Source organism: Heterocephalus glaber, unplaced genomic scaffold (assembly GCF_053883595.1).
Source record: "Heterocephalus glaber isolate CG9 unplaced genomic scaffold, H.glaber_assembly_v1.0 deba00000347, whole genome shotgun sequence".
Classification (NCBI taxonomy): domain Eukaryota; kingdom Metazoa; phylum Chordata; class Mammalia; order Rodentia; family Bathyergidae; genus Heterocephalus; species Heterocephalus glaber.
This window is the reverse complement of record NW_028258143.1, coordinates 61,088,522-61,101,313: the sequence shown is the minus strand read 5'-3', so window position 1 is coordinate 61,101,313 and position 12,792 is coordinate 61,088,522. Positions and strand designations below refer to the sequence as shown.

General features: G+C 39.0%; 1 protein-coding gene across 4 annotated transcripts in view; it reads right to left on the bottom strand.

The window, feature by feature from the left end:
- Itprid2 (ITPR interacting domain containing 2) overlaps nt 1–12,792 on the bottom strand; it is an 86,097-nt gene that overhangs the window by 29,798 nt on the left and 43,507 nt on the right. For 2 of the 4 annotated variants that reach the window (XM_021247114.2, XM_087201160.1), the window contains exons 2-8: nt 12,577–12,678; nt 6,984–7,224; nt 6,748–6,793; nt 3,480–3,529; nt 2,452–2,508; nt 530–569; nt 349–447 (exon numbers count right to left, since the gene is read on the bottom strand). In XM_021247114.2, the coding sequence (XP_021102773.2) occupies nt 349–447; nt 530–569; nt 2,452–2,508; nt 3,480–3,529; nt 6,748–6,793; nt 6,984–7,191 (500 nt within the window). In that variant the 5' untranslated portion in view covers nt 7,192–7,224; nt 12,577–12,678. Of the gene's footprint in view, nt 1–348; nt 448–529; nt 570–2,451; nt 2,509–3,479; nt 3,530–6,747; nt 6,794–6,983; nt 7,325–12,576; nt 12,679–12,792 lie in introns of those variants that run through there. The other 2 variants (XM_021247113.2, XM_004868165.4) reach the window with 2 other exon arrangements.

Genomic DNA, 12,792 nt, shown 5'->3' with positions numbered 1-12,792 from the left:
ATATTTTAAAGGTCTTTTGTTTAATATACTAAAAATTATTCTAAAATATCAAGCTTTAAATCAGAAAGTTTATTCTAATTTTTATGTCAGAGTTAACTTGAATCCCTAATAAAATGGGGATTTTAGTTCTCTTCAAGCACAAGTTACTGTATTACTAATTTTCTCTCTGGTTGTTGATAGGACTCCACATGTTCATTAATGATTTTACTTTTTAGTCAATCTATTTTTTTAAAGAGGCTCCTGTCAGTTATGTCTGCCCAGAAAACACTTTAGATTCCCTTTGACTGCGTACTAACAAAGTCAAATCTAAGACACATGTCATCCCACCATAACTTCAGACAAAGTTACCTTGAGACTGTCCCACTACTTTTCCCAGAACCAGTAGAATTCATACTTCTCCCTTTCTGATGAAACTGGAGTCTTCTCTCTTTGGCCAAGATATTACTGCTATAAAAACAATAATATAAAGCTTTATTTCCACTTGGTGCTCTTAATTTTAAAAAAGGAAGAGAACAAAACACTTACATACCAGTTTTCAATTTGAGCACTACTTCCATGGAGGTGGTTAGCTACAGGTAAAATAAATGTAGAGCACAGTTATTAGGAGGACTGTAACTACAATGACACAATTATCAAGAAAACAAGTTACTCATTATAGTACAGCTAAATGCCTAGTATGTCAAAGTCTTGTCTTGGCTCATTAAATCTGCATCATTAATATAGATCAATAAGAACAGTACCAACAGCTTTTAGAGGCTATTTTCATTTTCTGGCAACAAAAAACTACTACTTCCACTTGAGTACTTAAAAAGAACTATGGTTAACTAATTAAATTTAGCAGGTTAGAAGTATCAAGAAAAACAGGCAGCACATTATGGTATATATAGTGTTACTAAATTTAAAATCTATTTATGAGGACTATCATAAGAGCAAAAAAGCATTAATGTAGCAACAGTATCCATCTACTTCTGATGTGTTTTTATTTATGATTACAACCATTTTTTCATGCATATAACTTGAAAACTTCTACTCATCTCAACATACATTTTCCTTTAAAAATTGTCTTTCAACTTTATCCTAGATTAACAAGGTCAAAGCAAGTAAGTGTTAATGTTGAGTTAAATTTACTACTTTTAAGCTTTACAGGCAAATATAAAGAATAAGATTAATTACAAACATATCCATTTTAGCACACTTATTTTTTTCATTTCTGACCTGCAAGATCATGACATCTTTTTGTTTCTTTGCACATCCATCTATGGTGCCTAACACACAGCATTTAGTAAATATTTACTCAAGTAATGAAAAAAGCCTTGAAATAATTTTCAGTAAAACAATATAACTGCTTCAGTCTCTTATGGGACTCCTTATTTGTTTCTGGTTTTCAATAAAATCATTCAATATTAGGAAACTACCAAGGCGGATATCAAAAGTGCTGTCTAAAATCATGCTAACATGCATGTCAGTCCGGGGTTGGCAGTGGTTTCCAGGTACTGACTGGGAAGCGGAAGCTGTGCTCCTGATGCTCTGAATGCAGCGTATTCTTTGAAAACACACAGACAGGAATTCACATATTCTAGACTGTTCAGTGTTAGAAGGTACTAAATAACTAATTTATCTTGCAGATGGATTGAAAACAGAAAAACATCAAGGATACTAAATTAAGTGTATAAATTCACTATTTATAATTTTCAAACATTTAACAAATTCTTCATTTTTGAGAGAAAGCACATATTAATAACCAAGCCAAAGAGCCACCAATAACCTATCCAATTTGAAAGAAAACACAAATGAGCTACAAAATACCTTTGAAAATATCAGTAAAATAATTTTTAAAAATTCTTAATTTTACATAGTGGGAAGTTTTATTATGAACCCACAGGAAAATAATTTAAAAACAGTATACACTTTTAAAAAGCGAATGTAGTATGGAATAGACACCAGCATTATAATTTCTAAACTCTAGTGTTATTTTGCCTTTGTCCTTTAACCTTCTGAAAACCAAGAAAAAGGAGACACTTAAATGTAAAGAGAAAGACAAGCTACAGCTGCAGATACAACATAAGTCCACACTGAAAATAAACTTCACATTAGTTTTCTTATATATAAATATTTAAGCTTCCTTCCTTCTTCAGAGAGCTTTCCTCCCTGTCAGATCACCACAGCCTGCCACAAACCGGGTGTTCCTTCAACCATTCACGTCCGGGAAGGTCACAGACCAAGACATGTCACAGTGGGGTTTCAGAGCCACCCCTCCAGCACCCTCCTGGCTAGGATGACATTATTAACATGTACGATAAAATGTAAAAAAGGCAAGTACGTGAAATGGAGCCATTTTCAAAATCTTTAAATTTAGCTTTTAGGATCATAAATCTAAAAGCCTCAATTTTTACCCTATAAAATAAAAAGTTTAAAACTACATGAAAACACAGCTCTTCCAAACAAACATACCTTCAGCTCCCAATGACAAATCATCTTCAAAACTTCCTCCATTTCTCACAAGCACACCTGAAAGAAATACAAAAATTCAGAAAATTCACCCTGCTGTTATGCTCTTCCTCCATATGAAATTATTGTTTTAGTGCCAAAAATGTGAGCAAGCAAAATATTTTATAAGATATAGGAAAATATTTTGGTCCTAAATATACTCAGAAATTATTATGATTATATTTCAAGAAGCAAGCATAAGCTTTCACTTTATCATGAAAAAATCATGTTTATGGCCAGGTATAAAGTACTCAGAAGCCAGGTATAAAGTACTCAGAAGCCAGGTCTACAGCCTATTTTATACTTATATGCCTCTGAAGATGTTTCATTAGCTAACACATCTTACCCAAGAGTTTCATAGAAAACCAGAACCTGGAGCAAGCATCCCCCACCCCCATTAAACGAGGTGCTCCAGCTGGATTTTCCTAATGCTGTAAATGCTTTTTATATGCCTTGCCACTATCTGCACATTCTTGTTGTACTTTGAACTTGTGAGTTCTATCTTACAGAAGTGATAAAATTTCAGGTGTGGCATTTTCAGTTAATGTAAGCAAAGAAATGCTGCACTAAAGTTGACCTAGTTCATGCAATACAATGCATATTTTCCTTAAACCTATCATATATCTATATTTAATTAGCCTTTATATTATCTAACTAGGAAATAAAAATGGAAGATTTACAGTATGCCAAGGTTTGGTAATTTTTGTAAATTCATCACTGTTTTATGGTTTATGACAAAGTTTCTCTCCCTTTGGGCATCTATCTCAGAAGAGTGTATTTAATAAACATGAACATCACTTTTATAATTCATATATACACTTTCACCCAGAGGAAAAAGGAAAGAGGACCCTTGTTAAAAAAGATCTGGAGGCCTGGGGATTTAGCGAAGTGGTCCTGGTGCCTGCCTCACAAGCGCAAGGTCCCGAGTTCGATTCCTGGTACTGAAAACAGAAAAAAAAAAGAAAAGATCTGGAAATGCAAGTCTCTCTTACCCTTCGGTGTACTGCTGCTTTGCTCATCCAGCGAGGCTCCCAGAGGTGTACTGAAACCACAGAACACAGAAGCCTCAGTCTCAAGAAAGCTATCTGGAGAACTGTCACCAACAGCCTCAGACTTACAGCTAAGCAAACATCTAATCAATTTAACTCTCTCCCTCAAAACACACAAGCAGTGTGAATGGATTACATAAGTAATATCCCACTAACTAAACAAACACCTATTCTTAGGTCACTTCCCCGGGAATGACTTAATTACAGCTCACCTACCAGTGATCAGGAGCAAAAATGACACTCACAAGTGATATTGAATTGGTATTTTCTTTGCAAAAACAAAAAAAGAACAAGGGAATGATAATAGGCAGTAGGAAATATCTGTTCCTCACAGTCTTCTCCATACTAACAGAAAACAGAAAGAGAAGAAAATAAACCTTAGAGTAACTTAGAGTCTAACTAGAAAGGAGGCTCGGTTTTCTCAATCCCCATCACTCCACTTCTGAGCACTACCCTAGGGCCTCCTGTGCCCCAAGGACTATTTGCTCTGAAGCTTGAAATTCACTTTCTGCTTTCAAAGTAGAAAACACATACTTTCTTCACTTAACTCTGAACATTACTAAAAAGTTGGCTTGAGAATCAACATTAAGAACAAGCCTTTGTTAAAATTTTTTCACATTTTTGTCACTCAAACACAAATGACTTAGAAATTTCCTTTATCAAATATAACATACTTTTATATTTATCAAATATTTCTACTTTTCTCCAAACTAAGAGTACGAAATAGTTCTATTTTGAAAATTGTTTCGTAATACAAAGCTTTTTCCAGTAACAATTTATACCTGTCACAAATTCTTTTCAGACATGGGTTCAATCATGAAAATACCAAAGAAATGCTAACTGAAATGGCAATTAAAAGTTAAAATTTTTTTCAAGCAGTTTTCTGAAAATTAGTTTTTGAAATGTACAAAAATCACAAGCAATTACTATACAGATATTAATAAACCTTTAAGCTAAGTTTTTGCATATATTTTAATAAAACTCTATACCTTTAAAAGCCTTTTTTTTTCCCTAATGGTTCCTTTCTTAGGCCAAAACACTGCACTGCTCTGTCCACAGATGTCTCTACTGGTCTGTGCACTATCAGAAAATGGCACATAAGCAAAACATAACTGGATTTCTCCCTCAGAAACAAGTCTTCACTTTTATAGTTACTCTCGTCTAAATTCTACCCAAATATCCTCCCCCATACTAATTCATGCAATTTATTTCCACTTAGCCAAAAAAAAAAAGATTTCCTTTAAGAGAAGAAACACAGTATCTCTATTCAGGATATAGAGAGCAATGAGCAAACAAAGAATATTTAAGAATTTATCAAAGGTGAAAAAGCTGGCTTCAGGTCATTTGCACATAGCATACAAAATACATGGATGTCCCACTCTAGGAAGGATCATATATTGTTTAAAAAAAAAAAAGAGTGACACATAGCCTAGCAGTCAAATCTACAATAATATAGCCAACATTAAAACACCACTGGTCTAATGTGTCCAGCAAGAATGAAAACCACTTTTGTATAGAGTAACTCCAACTACCGGAATAAGTAAGAAGCCTATGAGAAACAGAGCAATGGCTTACAGAATCTGCCCACATAAATCAAGTTTAGCAACACAGCTTCTGGAACTTTCAGGAACTATTGTGTCCTGCTGAATGCCAGCATTTCCTATTGCACTTCTGAAAAGATGCACTTACTCTCCACTTGATAGGACCTCTTTCACAGTCTCAACTCCTGTATACCATAAAATGTGACTTTTCTCTATTATTTAAAAAAACTATTTTGAATAGATGCTTGGATTTAAACAATAAAATGCTACAAGCTTATTTTAAATGCTAAAACTATTTTAAGATACCAAAAGGAAGACAACACTGTGTTTAGGACTGTATATATTTAAATCAAGACTGAGATTGAAGGTTTTAAAAGTTCTGAGTAAAAGTAAGCAAAATATCCTCTTCAGATACTTTTAGAAAAGGAAACCTACCATATACTGGTTTCACAATGTCTCTCCTAAAACATCCTGAGAGTGCTTATTTAGGATCTGAACCTTGCAAATTTTACACTATCCGGGTACTGAACAATTACATGAACCAGTGGCACACTATTATTTCTTAATCCGTTCTGAGTGGAGCCACTGAACACCTAGGCCACAGTCTACTAAACTGGAAATCAAGCGCTTGTGAAGCTAGGGTGGGGGCACCTCAAGCTATGTACCTGCCTCTGTGGTCTTTACAGAGAAGGGCCACATATTTCATAATATCTCGAGAGGTTCTCTAACTCCTCCAATAAAAATTATCCAGCTCTGTAAGAAGATGTTTCAATTAATCAAATGGGACATTAGTATAGTAATGACCCATACTGTATTGTATGTGTGTCTTTATGGGAGAAAAATAAGCTGGCATATCTAAGAATCACTTTGTAAAAACACAAGTCTTCCCTAATTCTAGTACTTGAGCAACACGTTAAGTTAAACCTAAACTGAGAAAGCAAAATAGTCTCAGAAGAACCAACCAAAGCTTAAAAACTACATTCTTCATGAGGTTTTATAACTAGCAATTAAATTGCAAACAAAACTGAAACAAGCACATTTTACTATGGTCAGATTTGCTTGCATTATGATTCATCGCCTCTGTACTTTATCAAACACTTCTGTAACAGTTGCCAAAGCACGCAATTAAACATTTAGGCAGTATGACTGCCTTCACAGCTCTATTTCCTTCTGTGAATTCCAGTGCCATTTGACAAATCCATGCCCAAGAAGTAAACTACACGTACAAAGTTAACTAGTTTCAATAGCTCCCCAAAGAGAATGAATGCACACAAATAAAATTAAAGCCCGGTGAGTGTAAGTTAAACTCGTCTGAAACACATCTGAAAGGAAAATGATTCAATGCCAGATGTACAGATGCCAGAACAAAAGCAAAACAGGACAACCTGTAAAATGTGAGAGTTCTTTCAAAAACAGACAAGGCCAACCTAGTATCTAATGCTAACACCAGGCTCGGACAGCTCAAGTCCCAACAACTGTAAAGTCAACGGGACCACCAAATAATCAGCGGCCCCAGTGCTTGCATTTTTAATCGCTACAAGGAGGAAGCTATCTGCCAGCTCACTTTCCGGTTCAGAGCTCACAGCCGCGACGGGACCAGCGCGACGGGACCAGCGCGACGGGGACGGAGTCCGGGACAGGGGGGCCCGGGCGCCTCTTCTGGGACTCACCGGCAGTCCTTGAGCCATATCGCGATCTTCTCGTTGGGCACGTTTCCTGCGGGCAGAGCAGGGGCAGCGGTGAGGGACCCTGGAAGAGGGACGCCCACGGCGGGTCCCCGGCAGGGCGGCAGACAGCAGAGACTCGCGCGTCCCGGCGCCCAGGTGCGGGCCTCGGGCGGCACCAGTTGCGGGCCTCACCGCGGTACCCGGAGACCCGGGACGGCCCCGCGCCCGGCCACACCCACCTCGCCCCGAGGCCGCCGGCAGCTTGGCGCCCGACAGGTCCTCGTCGTCGTCGTCCTCGTCCTGCGTCGTCGCCTCGGTGGACAGGTCCTCCGTCTCCGACGCCTGCCAGGAGCTTCGGCACTTGGCCCAGGCCTTCCTCCGGCGAATCGCCACTTGCCACTCCAGTTCCTCCTCCGCCTCCGCCGACGCCGTCAGGGGCCGGTTCATGGCCGCGCCGGGGCTCCGCCGCCCGGGCCGAGCCTGCGCGGGACACGGCGGCCGCAGCGGCGCGACCCCCGCCTCGGTCAGCGCGGCCGGCTGGGGGCCCCGGGCGCGGGAGCAGGCGCCGAGGAGGAGGAGGAGGAGGAGGAGAAGGGGGCAGGGAGGGAGGGAGGGAGGAAGGGGAGGGAGGGGGCGGAGGGCCGGCGCCTCACATGAAGCCGGCCGGGCGCGGCGCGAGCGCAAGTGGCCAAGGCGGCGCGGGGAGCCCAGCGAGCGCCCGCCCGCCCAGCCGGCCCCGCCCCCGCCCCACGCCTCGGCTCGCCTGTGCGCCCCGCCCTCGGCGGCGGCCACGCCCCCTTCCGGCCTGGGGCGGGGGCGGTGCGGGGGGGCGGAGCTAGCAGCCGAGGGCCGGGCGCGTGGCGCGGGGCGCGGGACGCGGGGCGCGGGGCGCGGGGCGCGGGGCGCGGGGCGCGGGGCGCGGGGCGCGGGGCGCGGGGCGCGGGGCGCGGGGCGCGGGGCGCGGGGCGCGGGGCGCGGCGGAGCCGCCCGCCCCCGCTGCTGCCCGAGGAAGGGACGAGATTTGTTGTTTTCTTCTACCAGCTCCACCTCCCTTGTCCAAAAGTAGCGAGCAAGTGGGAAAACCACGTCTCACAAAACGCCCCCGCGAGACAACAAGTGTGTGCCTGTGCTCCCGAGACCTATTCTGTGAAGAGTTGCCCAGTGGTCGGATATTGAATGTACTGGGAACTGGAGTAAGGGCGAAAGAGGAGCGCAGGTTTGGTATTTGTCAGATGTCAAAACTGGGAAAGACCAAGCCTCCTGGAGCGCTAGCTTTCATACTTAAGGAAAGTCACTTATAGTGGTTAGGTGAGGTATGAAAAACGATTTGAGGAAGCATATTTAACCTGGCAATGTCACATTGAGGTTGCACATGGAGAGGTGCAAGAACAGAGCGAGGAATGTTTGGAGAAATGTAAAGTGATTGCTTAGATTTTAGTACTACAAGATACTGCGGGAAACAAATGATGTGGAAGTGACAAACTATTTTTAAAATGAGTTTCTGCACTCCCCTTTGTAGTTTTTTAAATGTGGTGAGCATGAAGACTCAAATTCTATCCAAAATCAGACACAGTATGACAAACCAAGCAGCAGTGTTCCCCTAAACATTACGTGTAAATAACCTAGGCAGACTGTGTAAGCCTTCGAGTATCTTATGTACTTGACTATGTTCTAAAGAACAAGTTAGAACACATTTTCACTTTAACTTGATTGAAAAGACACCTAACCTTTTAAGGAACATTTTTTTTTTCATTTAAAATTGAAGTCAAGTGCATTGTAAAATACTACTGGAAACATTGATTACAATGTAATTGAACGTAGTGTCACTGGTAGCTAAAGCAAACCATTTTGGGAGAATTATAATGTAGAGTCCTTTTGAGGTGAAATAGTGCTAAGTTTTTGTCCATCCACTTACAGATGAGGCGTAGACTACTAAGATAGCACATTGGTTTGCTTGCCTTCTTTGTTTCTTATCTTCTTTCTAGCACATTGCTCCCAATTTATTATTCCTAGAACATCCTTACTATACCCAGAACACTCTTACTAAAATCAGCAACTTCTACTGGTCTCCTAAAACCCCAAAGATAAAATCCAGGCTAGCCTTCCAGAACCATCATAGCATTATCCTGGGCCTCATATATTTACTACAAAATGTAAAGGGTGCTTGCAAAGTGATACTCGCATCTCAGCGGTTTGAAATGTCGCTACTGGAGTTTTAAAGTCTTCTCAGACTTCAAGAGTCTACATGCCATGAACCATTTAATGGCTACCTGGGGGGAAAGTGAGAAAGAAGGGAGATGCATTGGCAGGAGGAATGATACAGGGCTGGTCAAAAGCTACAAAATCTGTTGCCTTCATAATTTTATGCAGGGCCTTTCCTACCCTGTCCAGCGGCTACTTCTGGTTTAACTTCTGACTTCCAAGTGCTATTGTTGGTTGCTGATTCTTTGTCCTTGACTCTTTATTCTTGTTCTTTCTGCCCAGTATCTTCATGATTTTCAAAACTCATCTGATCCAAAACTTCCTGACTCCATGGTTCCTGATAATGCCCCTCCCACAGTTCCCTGATACCCAACAGAATGTCCATATCATTTATTTTAGGGTTGAATTATACCATAAATAATACAACTAGCACTGAACAAGATGTTTGACTTATCAGTACAATTGTAAATGAATTTAAAGAAGATTTGTTAATCTACTTGTACCCCTTATATTTTTCATTACAGTAGTGATTTCAAAAGGAATACTGAGTCCTTTGAACTTAGTTTTCTAGTTTTTATGTTCTTCAGAATGGACATTTAAATTGATAAAATGTTTGCTTAAGTTATTTCTCCAGGGCTTGTTATTTTTTAATTAGTTTTTTTGTTATGTAAATATATTTTTAGATAACAAAAGAGAATTCTTAAGAAAGACAACAATGAATGATAGGCTACATTTAAAAAAGCAGACACCAGAGTTAAAAAAAGAAAAAGAAACCAGTAGGTAACATTAGAATAGAACACAGCAATCGCATGAATATGCAGTAGCACCAATGTATGTTTCCTTCTACAGGGCAACATTAATGTAAAATGCTGAGGGACAGATCAAGAAGGAAATCATAAGACAGCATGCTATTTCCTCGAAAAGTAAGGATTTGAATTGCATTATCAACTCTGAGATTTTTTAAATGCCCACAGTGTGTCATCTATTCAATGCTAAACATGAACAGACTATAGATGTTTGTTTCTTCAAGGATTATTTTCCAAACAAGTATCATATTGTAGACTAGCTACAAATGTACATTGTAAATACTCCACATAAAGAATAGTTTAAGTCAGCAAGGCTCACAAAGTGGAAGGAGAAACAAATTTATATTACAGGTGGATAATTCCATCTAACAGGATATAATGGCACAACTAGGCTCTTTCAGATCAGATTAATGTTTAAATTGCAGGTTAAGCAAACAGCTGTATTTTATATTGCAGTAGGAGAAGATAATTTTCAAGAATATTAGTGGAAAATATTGAGAATAAGCTTTCAAAAATTTACTGATAAATCATTGGAACTGTATTATCAGAAAAAGTAGTTAGTCTGATTTTGATTGGTTTTTGATATCTTCCTGGGAGCCGTTATTACCATTAAACTATTTGTGATTTTAATATTTCTGGTTATTTTAGATATTTTAAGGTAATAAAATTGTATAGTTAAGATTTATAATTCAAACCTATTGATTATTGCTAGGATTTTCCCATATTAGCAAGAATTCAGTAATTACTGGATTACTTTTCCTCATAGGGAAGCAATAATATAATATAAAAATTTGCTATTTTCATTTTCCACATTTTTTCAGCCATACACAAGAGGGAGGAAGTGGTAATACCACTAGAACTTTGCCTTGAGAATTATTTACACAATTTGGACAAGTTACCAGTTTTTATACTTTCTGATTTTGTGCACATTGAAGACCTAAGAGTTTTATCACTTATTCTCATATCATAATTTCTTTAGTTTGCCAGATAATGCTAAATTTAGCTTCTCTGCAGTGAAACTTTGTAGCTTGGTTTTGTTTTTTTTATAGTAGCTCAGTTCACTCTTGTTTCTGAGCAACAGGTAAGAATGGCTCATCTATTCTTCATCATCAATGGAGTGAAGCTGATTATGTAACAGAATGAGCTTTATTTGGTCTGTCTCATGAATTCATGAGACAACTCAAAGGAGGTCTTGGAATTCGCTTTACTGGACATAGTTAATGAGAAAGCCAAAATATTTGTTATTCATTTGTGAAGCTAGATGGTCAAGTTTGGATCGGTTTCTTTTCTTTTTCTTATCAGTCCTGCTGAAAAGTTGCCTTGACATTTTGAGTCATAAGAGCTTGTAAAGAGGTGTATGTGTCCATATCTAATGCCAATAAATCCTAAGGATTTTTCTGTAATATGCAGCAGAACAGGGAAGACATCATTATTGAATTTCCCAGGGTAGTTAGCACTGACCTATAATGTGATCAGTTTACTTCTTGTAGTTCTTTACTGTTTTCTTCTTATTTTAGGATTATTTCTGGCTTCTGGATTACACATATACTTTTTACAAGCCATTCAGAGCTTTTTAATTTATATGTTCACTGTGCATATATTTGGAATTATGTATTTGTAGGTTAATCTCCCTTTCAATATTTTATGAAGACCAGAAAAGGAAAGCTGATGACCACATGAACCTTGTATTTAATACTGATGGATTTTGAAGAAATTTAAATGGAGCATTCCTCTAAAACACACACACACACACACACACACACACACACACACACACACACACACAGAGTCTTTTTTAAAACAAAATTATTTCTCCTGCTTTGTGCCTGAACCTGAATAAATACAAACTGCAATGGCCTCTCCCACCACATTTCCCTTCTCTAATCTCCCTCCTGCAGCTCCTTCAAGCCCATTTCAGAACAAACACAATCTGCATTCAGAACAGTTTACAAGTTGAATGGCGTTATTTTGGATGAGTCATTGAAAATACAGTACAAAACCTTTTCTCACTCACCAGAAATGCGTTTTTTAAAATAAAGCCAAAGCGAACAAGGCCTGGGAAGTTTGGGGGTGGACAAAGTTAGAAGAGAGCGGAGCTTCTGCCAACCTCCGATGGGATCCTGTTACACTATTTTTGGCTATTTCTTGACTTTCAACTCCACCAATTCCCTTTGCTCTCACCAACTAAAAAGTGCCAGATTGAACATGTAGGACGTCGAGATAAGGACACTATTTCAGCTAGTTCCTTGACAGTGAACACACCAAGTAGATCCAACAATAGCTCAGCCACACTTTTGAAGTCCCACCTTTGTTTCATCTTTCTTTAACTTAAAAAAAAATACATAAAGTATATATATGTAAATAATTACTTTTTCTGATTAATTTTTGACAACAAGTAATTACAGTATAGGCAATTATTAGAAAGTTGTATGTAAGTTCAATATGCTACCCTTTCCAGTTCCTCTTCTGGGGCTGAGGATATAGCTCAGTGGTAGAGCAGTTGCTGACCATGTACAAGGCCCTAGGTTCAATCCCCAGCACCAGAAAATAAGTAAATTAATTAAATAAAATAAAGTAACATTTAAAATGGGAAGTCCTGTGAGAGTTAAACAAAAAAAATATTGAAGGGAATAGATCTAGACAGACAAAAAAAAAAACAAAACAAAAAACCATAAGCTATTTCCTAAGGAACTTTTTAAGAGGAATAACTATAATAAAAGAAAGCTACTGCCTTGATGAAGTCTGGATATTTAACATGCAGAAATTCACAATTTATAAATCAGTGTATGTTCTTATTTTTCTAGCTATGGAGCATATTACTTACCCTGAATTATGCAGAAAACTTTTTAACAGAAGTGCAAGTAGTTACTTTTCTACAAGCTGCTGCAGATGAGTTGATGGTCACACCTCATGAAGGAGAAGAAACCTGGAATCAACAAGGAGACATTCTTAAGCACATCGTGCTGACTCAGAGCTCCTGCTATAAAATTTGATACCCCTGAAAATCATCTTTAACACAGGTCTGCCCCATATATTATTG